The 15410-nt window shown below is 39.7% G+C and overlaps 1 protein-coding gene across 1 annotated transcript in view; it reads right to left on the bottom strand.

Moving 5' to 3' along the window:
• AFG1L (AFG1 like ATPase) overlaps positions 1-15410 on the bottom strand; it is a 141260-nt gene that overhangs the window by 61582 nt on the left and 64268 nt on the right. The window contains exon 7 of the mRNA XM_054024534.1: positions 11531-11589. Within this exon, the coding sequence (XP_053880509.1) occupies positions 11531-11589 (59 nt within the window). The remainder of the gene's footprint in view (positions 1-11530; positions 11590-15410) is intronic.

Consider the following 15410-nt stretch of genomic DNA (forward strand, 5'->3'; position numbering starts at 1 on the left):
TACGCATCCGAAAGTTTTGCAGCCACTGTTATTCATCCCAGACCTGCAGCACTATTCGGTCCCACCAGTCCGTGCTTGTTTTCCGGGCCCAGAATCGCTGTTCCACAGCATCAACATGACTCGTTGCCACCATGATGTCCACGGCGCGGGGTCCCGTGCTTTGTGAGAGGTCTGTGCCCCTCTCAGACTTAACGTCCTCACCACGCTGCCGTAGCCTCCTCGCCCGATTTCTCAGCATCTGCCTCTGAAAAAGGTGGATGATAAGGTGCGAGGTGTTGACAACGGCCATAACTGCAGCGACGATCGCAGCAGGCTCCATGCTCGCAGTGCTGTGGTGTCCACGCTGTCACTCACCAGAAAAGTGCGCGAACTGATTGCCCGCTGGCGCTTTCAGGGAGGGAGGGCGGGAGTGACGGTTGAATGACGACAGTTACCCAAAACCACCCTCGACACATTTTTTGCCCCAGCAGGCATTGGGGGCTCGACCCAGAATTCCAATGGGCAGCGGGGACTGCGGGAACTGTGGGATAGCTGACCACAGTGCACTGCTTCCAATGTTGACGCTTGCCCCGTTAGTGTGGACTCACAAAGTCGAATTACTGTCCTTAGTGTGGATACACACGTTCGACTTTGTAATATCGGTTCCACAAATTCGCTTTAAGTAAAATCGAACTACTCTCGTAGTGTAGACATACCCTGAGTGATATCAGGAGAAGGCTAATAGACACTTCCCTTCTGAAGAACACCACTGTAATGGAAATCATTCCAAATGCTTCATAACTATAGTAAAACAATAATTCTTTCTTAAGTAGGCATATAGTATGTTTAATGAACAAATCTGTTTTCTGAGCCACCATATATGGTCTTGAAATTTTCAGCTGATGTCAACTCAGGATTTAAAGTTAGTAAAGCAGGCCTTATGATTTATAAGATCCCCCACCCCCCTCCAGCTGTTTGAAGTTAGGTGGGGAAAATTGGACCATAAGTTAACTCCATCCCTTGTCCTGTTGAGAGAGAGAGAGAGAAGGTATGCTGGCAGTATATTGGTTTCTTTCTGGGCCAGCTTCTGAAGAAGGAGATAGAACCAGGCCATGAGTTACACAACATGTATGGGATGCAGGACCCCGAGAAGCAACGGTTGCTTGCTTTGCTTATGCTTAAGGTTAGCCCTGTTAAATGAATATATCACATTTTCAGCATTCCTAATACTCTGCTGTCTAGACTCCTAAGAACTTAAATTTACAACAACAAAAGCAGGAAAGTGGAATAGTCAGGTATTTCGTGGCATAAAAAACTTGGTCAAAGTCTTGTTCGATATGCACTCAGTTTTCGTCTTCATGTTCAGATGTTGTTGAAACAGTAGACTTAAAAGAAATAATGTCAATGAATCCTCCCAAGCACTATACATGACCTCTGGGGTAATTAGCAATCATTCAAAAGCAACAAGACTAAAATGTTCTATTCTTTATTACTGTCAGCTCTTATCTTGATCAGCATTTTAATAAAGATGGTTCGTTTCTAAGACAGTTTCATGAATCAGTCATAATTACATTCTGACATGCAGTGAATAGTAAAGCAAAACTAAATATCACTTCATCAACCTTTCTAACCTTTATGCAAGTATTAACTGTAAATAATTTTTACACAATCCTACAACAGAAAATCTGCATATTTCTTAGCTTTGTACATATTCTACCCTAAGTGAATTTCCTGTGACCTATACCTGAAAAACACAATCAGCCATAATTATTTAGTCTTGTGAGATATTCAGGTGTTGCCTTTCACAGCTCAAATCAACTTCAAGTACAAAAGACTACTTGTTCTGTATAATGGCACAATGCTTCAAAAGGGTTAAATGAAATGCTACTTTCTTCACAGGTTTTTTCCTATTATTTTTCAATAACTGTGGAATGATAAAACATTGCAGATTACTACAGTGCTAGAAGCATCATTCCTAATACAACTTTAAAAAACACTAGAAAAAATAAACTTTGTGGACAATTTTCAAAATGTTACCGTGGTCAGATTTTGCATTTTAAATAATACAAAAACAATTGGATTTAGTTGTTATAGTTAAGACTGATCATGTATGATAAATGCAATTCTTATTTATGATATTTTTAACTTGTTATTCTAAACAGACAACAAAAATCTAGACAGTTAAGTGTTGACAAACAGAATTTGTAATATGGGTCTTCTTACACTTGTGATAGAAACATTTTCAGCTTTAACCCGAGTGGTTTAACAGGAAAATCACTGAGATGCAGAATTAAGTCTATGGAATTACACAGATTTACATCAGTTTAGGATCTGGCCCTATAATTTTAGCCATTAAAAATAAACACTTCTATCTACTGCAGGAGAACACACAATTCATTTTAGAATCTTGCTACAACTTATTTTAAACCCTGTCTATAAATGTCTATAAATACAGTATCCAGTAAATAATTAAATTTCAAACAATGGGTAATGGGCGTAACATAAAAGATTCTAAAGTTCACTAGGATATATAATATTTCAGCTCTTGAAACTAAAGAAAATGTTTTTTATTTGTTGGGGGGAGAATGGGATATGTGGCTGGGCACAAAATATCTTACTTTTTCCAGCCTTTTGAAAGAGGGGGAAGAAGGATAAAGAACAAGCAGTGTGCAACAGAAACAACACTAAATTAAACAGCTCTATTTCACCTCACTCTTTTGAAGGTCACCTTGTCTCCAAGTATACATCATAAATTTTACATGTTGCTTTAAACCTATATATATTTTGTGTATGTGCATACATACACCACCCCGACCATTGTTATTACTAATGGTTCTTAACAGTCTTTAAATAATAAGCAGTGATTTGCTGAAAGACAGAACCCTGGCAATATCTCATACTGGATTAGAAGTGTAATAATTTACAAATTAATCCCTGGTATAATTCTGTATATTTTAATGGAGTTACACCAAAGATAAAGTTGGCTCACCATGTTATGATTTTTTTTCTTTTTTTAAATTCTGATTTTATTTCTTTCCCTAGTATTAGCCTTTGCTCTTGCAAGAGCTGCTAGCACGGAGGGGGGAAAAGGAGTGTTGATTTAAGAAACTAGATTTCCCAGAATAAAAAAAATGCGATTAAGATCTAAACAAAGGCTAAAGATGGCTTACGCTTAGCTCTGATGAGGTCCACTACCTCATTACCCACAACTGAAAACTTCTGATGCATTTTGTTTCAAGAGAATCCAAAAGTCTTTGCTGTAAAGCAGACTGGGGGGTGCAGAGTCCATTCACTCTTTCTGTATCACAACCATTATGTAAGAAGTATAAAACACTGCCTTTATGCTGCCAAACCACAATGACTCTTCTTACATCAAAGCATTTTCACCACTAGGGTTTTTTCTTCTAAATTTATTCAAGCCAAGGGCAGGGAGACAACAATTCATACACACTAATTACACCTAATTATCTATTCCTTTTTTTCCCCACCAACTTCGGCCAGTGTTATTTGCTATCTGGGTTTCTCACAACCTCCCCTTGCCCTGTCCATCCAGCTCAACAGTGAAGTCTTTGAAGAAAACAGTTGTGGCTTTTTACAATTTTCACAATATAAGGTTCAACTCAAATTAAATTATTCTATTATTAGTTTTGACACGTTTATGTGTTAAATATGAAGGTCTTTTGGTTAATTTGGCAAATTCCTCACATCTCTTCATGGTTAGAATCACTGATAACACCCTCTCTTGTAGGAGCTTCTCCTCAAGCTTTCTTTTCATGATCTAAATGAAATGTTTATTGGATTAAAGTTCTTCTCTGCAGACCTCCACGGTGGCCTGTGACAAAGAGCTTAAAAGCTTTATTAATTGGCTCGAGCTTTTTTGGGGAGAGGGAGGACCTTATTTCACATTACATCACAAGCAAAGAAAACTGCCACGTGTAATTAAACTAATTTATCCTGTTACATCAAGAACTAACTATAACATTTCTGTAATATACTTTGATTTGCCCATTTTAATCAAAGAATTCATTCGCTGAAACAGAACTGAGGAAAACCATTATGATTTAAGGGGAACAAAGAAAAAGAACACAAGACTCAGCTACAGTAGCAATTATATTTACCCTTGGGTGATAAAACCTAGGAGTCTGTACTTGAACAAACTGCCAGGGGAGGGGTGGAATGTCAGATATGACTTGAAAAAAGGCTTGTAATATTATGTAGTTAATAGTATCTACAACACAATGAATAGATCACAAGAATATTATAATCCCTAAAAAGTCTTTGAAGTACATAAATACAATTAAACAATCCTTGCCTGTAAATATTTTTATATATATTTATATCACATCTCTCTCACACGCACACATACACTTATTGAAAGTATTTAGAACAAAACTGTAAACCTCTAATCAGGCACACAGTAATCTAGATGCAATGTGTTTTACTTGTTAAACTGTTCTTTGAAAACGAATCTGTGTCATAAACAAAAACTGTCTTCAAACAATGCTGATATTAAGCACAGTAATTCATAACTGCATTGTAGATGAAGAAGTTATTTTTATCCATTTGATTACTAGATATACTTCACAAAAATAAAATAAGCACTTCCACAGCTTGCAAAAAAAGTGCCTTCTATTTAAGAGTTTGCTTGGTTACATAATAAGAAGGGAAACAAAAGGCCTAACATCTTCAGTAATGAAGAAGTCAATTGATAAGCGAAGCCATCACAATATCAAAGGATTAATCCCACCAATTCTGACTCAGGTGACAGTTCAGCGGAGGTCAGAGTGGCTGACACTGACCTCAAAAGCAGGTTTTAACTATTCAATATACTGAAAGCTCCTGGGCTATCACAGCATTAGAATGGAACAAACTGACAAATCAATTTAATCAGCTAAATGACTTTTTTTTAAAACAAATTGGCAGATCAGCCAATCAACAAATGTGTGTGTTCCTATCACAGGTGGTTGGACAAAGCACAGCACACAATAAAAGAAATGTTATATCTACCAATTCCTTTATATGAAATTTAAAACCTACAAATCTCTCTAAGAGTTCTAAATTGGTCAAGTTTTAAACACCTACATTTCTCTGATCCAAAACCAAAATAATACAGTAAGCTGATAAATATTTTAAAATTGCTCTGAAGATGATTTTGTAAGAACAGATGTACATTTTAATACGAAAACCCTACAGAATAACTGAAGCAATCTAAGTATCACTATATCACCACCAACCAACGATGCAAAAAGTCATACTGAACAGTACCACTCCAGTCATTGTGAAAGCAGGTTATTGTGGTTAGTATTGAATTATTTAAACAAAAATTATTTAAAAAAATGAAATATTGATTTATTTTGACCCCAAACAAGGAAATAAAAAATGATATAGTTGAAAGAAAACTTATAGTGGTTTAATCTCTTATAAATCCCACCAATTATGGATTTCTGGTTTATATTTTGTTTATTTCAGTTTAAAAGATATGCTCAGCCAAAGTTCAAGATATTATTTTAAAACTGTACCTGTCAATGATATACCAATGCTTCAGAATTGCTCATTTTTAGTATTAAAGGTAGTTTTATTGTGTGTAATAATACACTTGACAGAGAAAATATTTTAGCTATATGATGTGATTGTAATTTATATAGCATTTTATAAGAAATCTTTGGATGTTTGAGAATCACTATTTATTGATAGTATTTTTGCACATCAAAGTACGGTTCGTAGAACACCAATGGTCTGAGGAGCCCTTCCCGCTGGTCCAAAGAATTCAATGTTGAACCAAACAGTGGGGGATTAGGTTGTTGGAAAGGGCAATAGTCCATGAGAGGATCTCTCTTTTACTAAGTGGCCTGCAGAATGAAAAAAGTTGATTTGGCAGTAGTTCACCATGTATTAAAGAATCCCTTCACCCCTCCCGCTAATAAAACAAGAACTCACTTTAGATCTTATGTCATCAAGTTTTTAAAGTATTGGTTACAACTCTACATGTAAATTATCTCTGTAAAAATGTCTGGAAATTTTTCAGAATAAATCATTGGGTACTTAGGCTCCTTAACAATTTGTGGAGTACTTGCATTCTCAAAGCATTTGGCAAACTGAAGCTGAGCACTTGTTTGTGAGAACCAAGTAAGCTGTGCCTGTTGAGAAATTTTTGTGAATGCAAAAAACTTTGTTCCATACCTGCTTACTTTAAAAGGCCCAAAAACTAACAGCACCTCAGAAAAGTATGTATGCAATTATAGAATTAAGGGATTTTCACCAAAATATTTCGTATCTGTGGTACATTATATTTAAAAAATGGTATGGACTGAAGAAGCAATCTGATTGGTGGAACATTACAAATCTACAGGAATATTTAGCAACCGTTTTTTTCTCTGAAATCCATACACCTACAAGAGGGGCAGGATCATGGAGGAGGCAACACTGGGCAAAAATGTCCCCTCCCCCACTTTATAATTGTTTCATTTTAGGACTGTGTAAAAATCGGTCATGAAAATAGATACTTCAATTTAAGCAACGCTGACTTCTATTTCTAAAGCTTTCATTTCTAACCACCACAGGCCAGACACATAATTCAGACAAGGAATTCTGTCCCAACAGATGATACTCCCCACTCCTTCCTTGTTTACATCACATTTTAAAGTCAGACTCTCGTTTCTTGTTGCTGAGTTTTTCTGAAGCTATCTTTCGGTTTGCTTAGAGAATTTGGTTTTACATTAAACTCTAAAAGCATCAAGATTTGGTTTGAACCTGATCTCCAGTGGTAGAAAACCAAGTCCTTTTATAATGAATACTCTACTCAGCAGAGTTTCAGCCACGGCATTCTTGCACAACGCAGCTACAGCTGACCGTTGCCATTCACTCAGTATTCTCTGAAATAGCTAAATCTTAACCTACTGACAGCTTTAAAGAATTGAACCCGGACTTCAGAATGGATTTAGAATTGGATAGGGAGCCAAGTGCACTCCATGAAGAACTGCCATAGTGTGATCTCATTGGTCAATCCCACTTGGGAAGCAGGCTCCCATAAATTGAACTAACTGGAGCTTATATATGGTCTTTCTAATCAAGCCCAGATATTATTTATTATTTTTATTGCAGTAGCTCCCAAAGACCCTAATCAGGATTAGGGCCCTATTGTGCTAGGTGCTGTACAAACAAATGGAAGATGCAATCCGTGCCCTGATGAGTTTACAATATAAAAAGGCAAGATAGACAAGCATATAAACAAAATGCCAAAGGTATAGATCTTGTGAATTACTTAAAAAAATTGTTTTCCCCTGATCCACCTCTGCCTCCCTTGTCCCCTGACTTTGGGGCCCAACCAATCTGCATCACTAGTGTTGAATTGATATGCCTTCTTGCTCACCCCACAAAAACTGATTCAGGAATGAAAAAACATAGGCATTGCAATAATACAACTTGGAGACAATGAAAAGAAGGATGAATGTGGGTAAAGTCTGTATCTGAAAATAAAGGGTAATTTGCTGATGAGCCAAAGATGGGAAAAGAGGTTTCTGGCCACTACTACTATCAGTGTGTCTAGGAGCAGCAGTGTCTAATGCATTACAACTCCTAAATTGTGCACCACATTGACAACATGGAGGCAGATACTCTCAAAGGGTGAGAAGCTAGTTCCTTCCAATTATTCAAAGTGCTTTCTCCGTCCCACCAATCTCAGGTCCCTCTTGAACGTATTGAGGTTTAAAGCAGGCAGTTTGAAATTGACACTGTTTGGAGAGAAGCAGCTCTTTTCAGAGATATGCCATGGTACTTTTCCTCCCACTAAAGAGCACTCCCTAAGACCTGGTATAGGAAATTAAAGCCTCTCCTGCTGAGTCACTCTGGATTCGGGTGCTTGAACCTACGTTATGATTTAGGATAATTACTGCTGAGTTATGGTGGCAGGTGCGTCCAATTAGCTCCAAGCAGGATATATGAGACTGGGAGACAATCTATGTGTGTAAAGGGAATTGAGAACAGAAGAGACCCCAGAGAGAAATCCTAGATGCAGTTAGGGCAGATGATTTATGTTTTATTGTTTTTTAATTGTCCATAAAGCCAAACCCTAGGGAGACGTTGAGGATGAACTAACTCATGGTCTGTGGACTCTGCTGAGGATAGGGTCAGGATGAAGACCATTCATAAGCAACCAATTTAATATTTTCTCCTCAAGATAGATTGTCATGGAAAATTTCAAGGAAGACCTTCAGTTTAATTTGTGTGTGTTTTTTTTAAAAGCTTAAATAGCATAATTGTGAACATGAACAGGAAATGGTGGTTATAATGAGACAAGGTAGGTGAATGCAATGATATAGTTCACATACAAGCATCATGCTTTTGGGAGGAATAAATTGTCATGGTAAATGCCTATGGCAGCCAAAAAATTAGTTTATGTTTGCACCTTCTGAACTGCATTCCACCACTTAAGACAATTTTTTATGTCTTATTTTTAAATTTATTCAATTTAAAAAAACAACTGCCCTGCTCCCACAAGTGCCGTATTAAAAATATGAGTTTTGAAGGTTTTCTTTACTTTATATACATTGCCACCGTTGTTCAGTGTTTGTTATTGAGGACAGAATCGCGTTGCCTGCCTCCTATGATTTGCTTTGAAAATTTTAAGGGGGATCCAAATTATTTACAAGTACAGTAACATTTACTAAACTAATGTTAAAGATGGATTTAATTACAGAAGTATTTAAAAACAAGGTAACATGAAACATACAAAGAACACAGAATAGAGAAAATACAAAGATTACCCTAATAACTAATCTCAGGAGCGAGAAGGTATCTCTTAATATTCCATATGTAAGGTCCTGCCTACAATCTTGAAATACCTTTAACAGTCAGGGTAGCAATCTGGTTTAAAAGCATGTAGTCATTCATTTTTTTGCTAGCAAAAAGAAAGAAGATAAACCTCAAATATGCAAGATAAAGATTCCATAAATCCAGCAATTACAGCAATACACACGCCCAGTAAGGAATGAAGAAGGCCAAGGAGAAACGACTGATTAATGGCAAGATGAAGGGAAGGTTCCAGTGATGCAAGCTGAACACAGTGTTGCAGCTCAGGAAATTAATTAAGTTACAATTACTCCTAAGAATTAGGGCCCTGCATGTTCTAGGAGCAAAGAATTTGCTGCAGAATATACCCCTGGCTGCCGAATTGCGTTTGAAAATCTCAGGCCTGGTCCACACTTAAAAATTAGATTGACCTAGATCTATCGCTCAGGGCTGTAAAAAATTTCACACCCTGAGCACTGTAGTTAGGTCAACCTAACCCCCAGTATAGGTATGGCTAGGTTGACAGAAGAATTCTTCCATCGACCTAGCTACCACCTCTCAGGGAGGTGGATTAACTATACTGATGGAAAAACCCCTTCTGTAGATGTAAGAAGCCTCTACACCAGTGGTTCTCAAACTAGGGCCGCCACTTGTTCCGGGAAAGACCCTGGCAGGACGGGCTGGTTTGTTTACCTGCCACATCCGCAGGTTTGGCCGATCGTGGCTCCCGCTGACTGCGGTTCGCCGCTCCAGGCCAATGGGGGCTGCAGGAAATGGCGCGTGCTGAGGGATGTGCTGGCCGCCCTTCCTGCAGCCCCCATTAGCCTAGAGCAGTGAACCGCGGCCAGTGGGAGCCGCGATCGGCCAAACCTGTGGACACGGCAGGTAAACAAACCGTCCCGTCCCACCAGGAGCTTTCCCGGAACAAATGGTGGCCCTAGTTTGAGAACCACTGCTCTACACTATGGTGCTATAGTGGCATAAGTTGCAGCGCTGTAGCTATGCTGCTGCTGCAGCTGTAGTGTAGATGTGGCCTATGCTTTAATTTTTAATTAAGTTTATAACTTTTATGGTTATGAAGAAAACCTTTCAACATTGCCTTCCTGACAGCATGAAACAGGAATTCTGAGACATGTGAACTGCCACATTCATCTCAATGAGATGTTAATTTTGAAGCCTGATAAGTTTAAATGTCAACACTGAATGAGATTTTCAAAGGGGCCTAAAGTAATTATGGGTCCTATTACCATTAAACTTCAATGGGAATTGAGTGTCTAACTCCCTTAGGCCTCATTGAAAAATCCCAGGCACTGTTAACTATTTCACTGCTGATCACTTTAGCAGAAATATCCAATTAATATATTTATCCCACAATCCCAAACTGCTTCTCACTGATCTGTAGATACCAAACCCTCCAGCTTCCCTTCCCTCAACTTCTACAATACAGTTACCTTTCCTGAATTAAAAAATCTGTGTCATACCAAAACCTGAAAGTGTCGATACTGCATACATTCATTTTATTTATTATCAAAACAAACAAACCCCAGTGGTTACTCAACTGACTGCATTATTCATATTTACCTCAATGAAAACCTCCATTTTGAATTTAAATGAAGCGGTTGCAGAATTTCCAGTTTGTCACACCAGAGAATGCAGATGTCAGGGAGCTTCCTATAGAATTTAAGTTCCCCTTGCCATGTAGTACTGGAGTCTTGGCCATCCTCACTCAGAAAGCCACTTACATAGGAGAAAATGTATTTACATGTAAGATGGACTTGAATTTTGAAAAAGTGAGGGACAGTCGAATTCCAGAGAAACAATTCTTTTTCTGAGTGAGAAACAATGAGACCCAGCAATTAAAGTGGTGGTGTAGTAGAATGGTTCCCAAACTGTGCTCCATGGAACATTTGCTGGTTGCCCGCAGAGAGCTGGATGACCACATGGTGCTAATTCTTATATTGCTTGTACAGGTGTCCATGGACACCACAGAAAAGGAAAGCTTGGAAATAAGCGGTTGAATCCAGCCATATGCTAGCCACAAGCAGAATAAAAATGTCCACAAGCAGGGAGGAAAGAATGAAGCAGATTGGTAGTAGGTTTCTCTTCTCCCCGATTAGCTGGATTAAGTCATAAGGAAAGCATTGGTGGGGGAGGGAGGTGAGGAAAGGGTGAGACAAGGCAAGAAAGAAGCATGTGCATGGGAGCAGAAATGAGAGATTAAATAAAAAGCAAAAGTAGACAATGTGATAACTTGAAAAAATTACTTATTATATAATTGAAAATATGGGAGTAACTATTCCTTTACTTTGTGTAGTTTTTCAGTTTCAAAGCCTACATTGATGGAGTGATTACATTTTAAGATAACATCTTTAAAGAAAATGTCACTGGTTTGGGAAAAGTATGCTAGCATGATAAATCTAAAAAGTCAACAAATATTGCAGCAACATTTGTATAATAATTACAGAAATATTACAATCTCAACTTACACATACACAGCTGTAATAAAATTCTGTCCAAACAAATATTTTCTCTGTGTTACTTATAGATGTTAACATTTTGCCCTGTTACATGTTCAGCTTTTCTATTAAATACAGATATTAATATTACAGATGAAAAGTTGTTCCTCCCTCTATTACAGTTTGCTTCAACCCCATAATAATTAAACATTTTTTCTGAAAGTAAGATTGAAGCAATCCTGTACAAATCCTTGATTATCAATATGACAGGCAAAGAAAGAAAGCATTCAACAAGTGACTTTCCTTACCTTCAGCACAGCGATGAATGGTACAAAGTTAACTCTCTGAAGCCCATTTTTATAGAGGTCTGAAAGAGAAAACTGGTACTAGTTTTGCTACTTAGCTTTGCCCCTTAATAATAATGCCAGCTTGTCTTTTAATCTGGCAAATAAAGCTCTATGCCGTTGGAGGGATAAAGGAATGAAAGGGAATTGAAATTGATTTCTATTCTTTTGCTGCATGAAATTCATTACATTCTTAATAGGGAAAAAAAAAAGGCAGAACAGCCCAAGAAAATCTCAAAAGGGATTCAGTGAAATTGGATTTAAATCTCTAATGAGAATGAAGTGATTTTCGCAGAAGAGATACAAAACCTTGTATTAAAATAAGCTCATAAAAGAATTGGAAACGTTATGTATCAATCAGTATAACTATAAGGCCAAAATATCCAAAGGCTTAATCTTAAGGATTTTTTTCTTTTTTGTAAAAAGTTTTGAACTATGAAGAAATAATGTCAATTGCCAGAGTTGGTAATGTCTTTATTCTGTTGATTAAGGTTACTCCCTTGGTCTTCTAATAATTCCCATCACATATACCATTTTTTTCAAAGCAAGAAAATACAATTTGATTTGTAGGCAAACAATAAAATATTACAAATAAATACATAACCTTTGAAAAAAGGTTTAATTTATTAAAATATTTTATAATTAAATGCATATTTGACATTTATGAAAGAAAATGTACATTAATAAATATAAGTGGTAAAACAGAATTTTATATCTATAGTAAAAAGTTCTCTTTTCTGGAAACTATGTAACTGTAGGGACAGGATGAATAGTTCCATTGCAGCTTTATCATCATACCATAGTTATGATGTGCTACTTCACTTCATTAATACAAGTCTCCATCTGACTGCAAGGTCGTAACACTTGATTACAGGGCAGGTCAACAGAAGAATGTAGACACTCTGCCCACCTAAATTCCCCTGCCTCTGACACAGACCATATCAGATTATTATTATGTAAGGCTTAGATTTTTATCACTAAGTGTTGGTATATGTTGATTTCACCATACACACAGGCAAACCACCAAAAAATTAAATCTATAAACATTTAACTGTATAGATCGGCAAAGTAAGAAAAATGCTGCTTGAGAACATATTAGGGTTTCATTTAAGGATATTTACATTGTATATTTTTACATGCGACGTCGACAATTTGTGTTTTAATGGTTATAAAGCCTTAACATTTATGCATTACTACTGTCATTAAATAATTATTGTCTGATCCCCTCCCCATTGTCAAACTATCCCATAATTTCCTGCAACTGTGAAAATTTAATTTAATAAAAATTGAAAAAATGCTTAAACATAAACACCAATATTATCAGTTGAAATGATTAAAAAACCAACAAAACACAAAAACTGAATTCTGCCACGCCTATATAAAACATTTTGAGTGCAGTAATGCCTGAGAGCCATAATTAGGCTGGGTCTCATTGTACTAGGTGCTGTATGAACATAATGGTGGAGGGAGGATGCACTATGCGTGACAAATCAGGAGAGTACTGACAAAGTGATTCACAGGATAGTGAAGACAATGCTTATAGGAAATCTGGATACTAGTGAATCAGATTCTGAAACCTAATTACTCACAAAGTTGTACACAGTCGTGTACCACTTTTCACACAGTTCTCTAACATTTATGGCAAAACACAATTTTTAAAAGTAAGCAATACATTTAAATTAATGCAAGTTTACAGGTAGAAACAGTGATCATTAAAAATTATTTTTTTGCCTGGAAATATTTTTAACATGCTGTAATAAAAATAATAAAGTTGACGGAGGAGTGAAGCTGGGATTCCAAAAATCACACCTTGACATTTCACTCTCATGTTCCAGTGGGAAAGCAGTAAACGTAACATTACTAAGTGTGGCACTAGAGTCTTGGCCAGTGTTTTCTCTAACCAGACTGCTATCTTGCCTCTTTGTATCCAGAAAGAGAAGGGAAAAAGTCCTGAGTTTGGATACTAGGGTTGCCAACTTTCTAATTGCAGAAAGCCGAACACCCTTGCCCCTGCCCCTTCCCTGAGGCCCCACTCCTTCTCCGAGGCTACGCCCCCTGCTCACTACACCCGCCCCCCCATCGCTCGTCTCTCTTGGTCACTTGCTCATTTTCACCGGGCTGGGGAAGGGAGTTGGAGTGTGGGAGGGGGTGAGAGCTCGAGCTCTGGGGTGGGGCCAGGGATGAGGGGTTTAGGATGCAGCGGGGGAGCTCTGGGCTTGGGGGTGGGGCCGAGGGATTCAGAATGTGGGAGGGGGCTCCAGGCTGGGGGAGAGGGTTGCTGTGTGGGAAGGGGTGAGCGCTCTGGCTGGGGGTCTGGGGTTGGGCCGGGGATGAGGGTTTGGAGTGTGGGTGGAAGCTCTGGGCTGGGGCAAGGGTTCAGAGTGTGGGAGGGGTTGAGGGCTCCGGCTGGAAGGTTGGCTCCCAGGAAGCGGCCGGCACATCCCTCTGGCTCCTAGGCAGAAGGGCAGCCAGGGTGCTCCGCATGCTGCCCCTGCCTATAAGCGCTGCTCCCGCAGCTCCCATTGGCCATGGCTCCCGGCCAATGGGAGCTGCAAAGCCAGCACTCAGGGTGGCACTTGTGGGTGGGGGCAGCACATAGAGCCTCCCTGACTGCCCCTCCACCTATGAGCTGGAGGGACATGCCGGCTGCTTCCCAGGAGCTGCACAGAGCTGGGCATGGAGCCTGCCAGCCCCACTTTGACCAACCGGACTTTTAGCAGCCCGGTCAGGTGTGCTGACCGCAGCTGCCAGGACCCTTTTCGACTGGGTGTTCTGGTTGAAAACCAGACACCTGGCACCCCTTTTGGATACCTTAATAAGAACAAATATAGTGTATTAACCCAATGCCCTTTACTGGGGAGAATTTCATTTCAGACACTCATCTTTAGATACTGGAATATATTCTGTGTGCACAGACGGAGGAGGATGGGGTGGCTGCCCGAACCCATGGCACCACAATGCTATGGACATTCCCCCTGACATCCCCTCTGGGCCAGCCCTACGCAGCTCCTGCACTAGGGGCAAAGGTGCCATGTGGTGGGGACACAGGGTCACATGTCCCCCACCCTTCCTGATTTCTCAGACACCTCTCGCCAGGCTGCCCAGCAGCACAGGAGGGTGAGGAAACAGCAGGGCGGCTGACTGAGCTTCCCACACACACACACTACATGGAGCTGCTTCTCCTTCCCTGCTGCTGGAGTCCCAGTGTTTCTCACTGCCTCTTTGCAGACCGCCCGCTGAGGTGAGTCGGGGGCATCTTTGAGATCGGGAAGAGGAGCTGCGATGTGGTGCTCAGCGCCAGACAGCTCAGGTGGAGCCCAATCCAGTCCGAAAGCCCCAGAGGTGAGGGGAGCAGGCTGGGGGGGGAGGGGACCCTGTTGCTGCTACTTCAATGCACCCCCAGCAGCAGGGGGCATTGAAACTGCAGCAGCATCCAATGCGCCTCTCAAGGAGAAGGTGATTTGGGGGCATCATATTTCCCCCTCCAATAAAACGTGATTGGTAAGTCTCCAACTTCTTGTTAATTGCCCCAAGCACCATCCCACCCTGGCGCCACTCATCCTGATGGCACATGGGGAACCAAGCATCCCGACAGTTTGCCACTTTTGTTGGTCTTGTTTTGAACACTTGCTAAATTGATTGAGGCTAACTCAGGCAGGGAGGGATGCCTGCAATCTCTGCAAGGGTCTGGGCAGCCACAGGGACAGACAGCAGGAGGAGGAAGAGGCAGTTGCCAGTGTATGTTGTCTACATACATATCAAGTTTCAGGGGACGGAGGCAGAGGCAATATGTGGGGCAGTCACGTGCCCCCACAGAACCTTTCAACTGTGCCCCCCCCCCCAC

This window comes from Malaclemys terrapin, chromosome 3 (genome assembly GCF_027887155.1).
Source record: "Malaclemys terrapin pileata isolate rMalTer1 chromosome 3, rMalTer1.hap1, whole genome shotgun sequence".
Classification (NCBI taxonomy): Eukaryota; Metazoa; Chordata; order Testudines; family Emydidae; genus Malaclemys; species Malaclemys terrapin.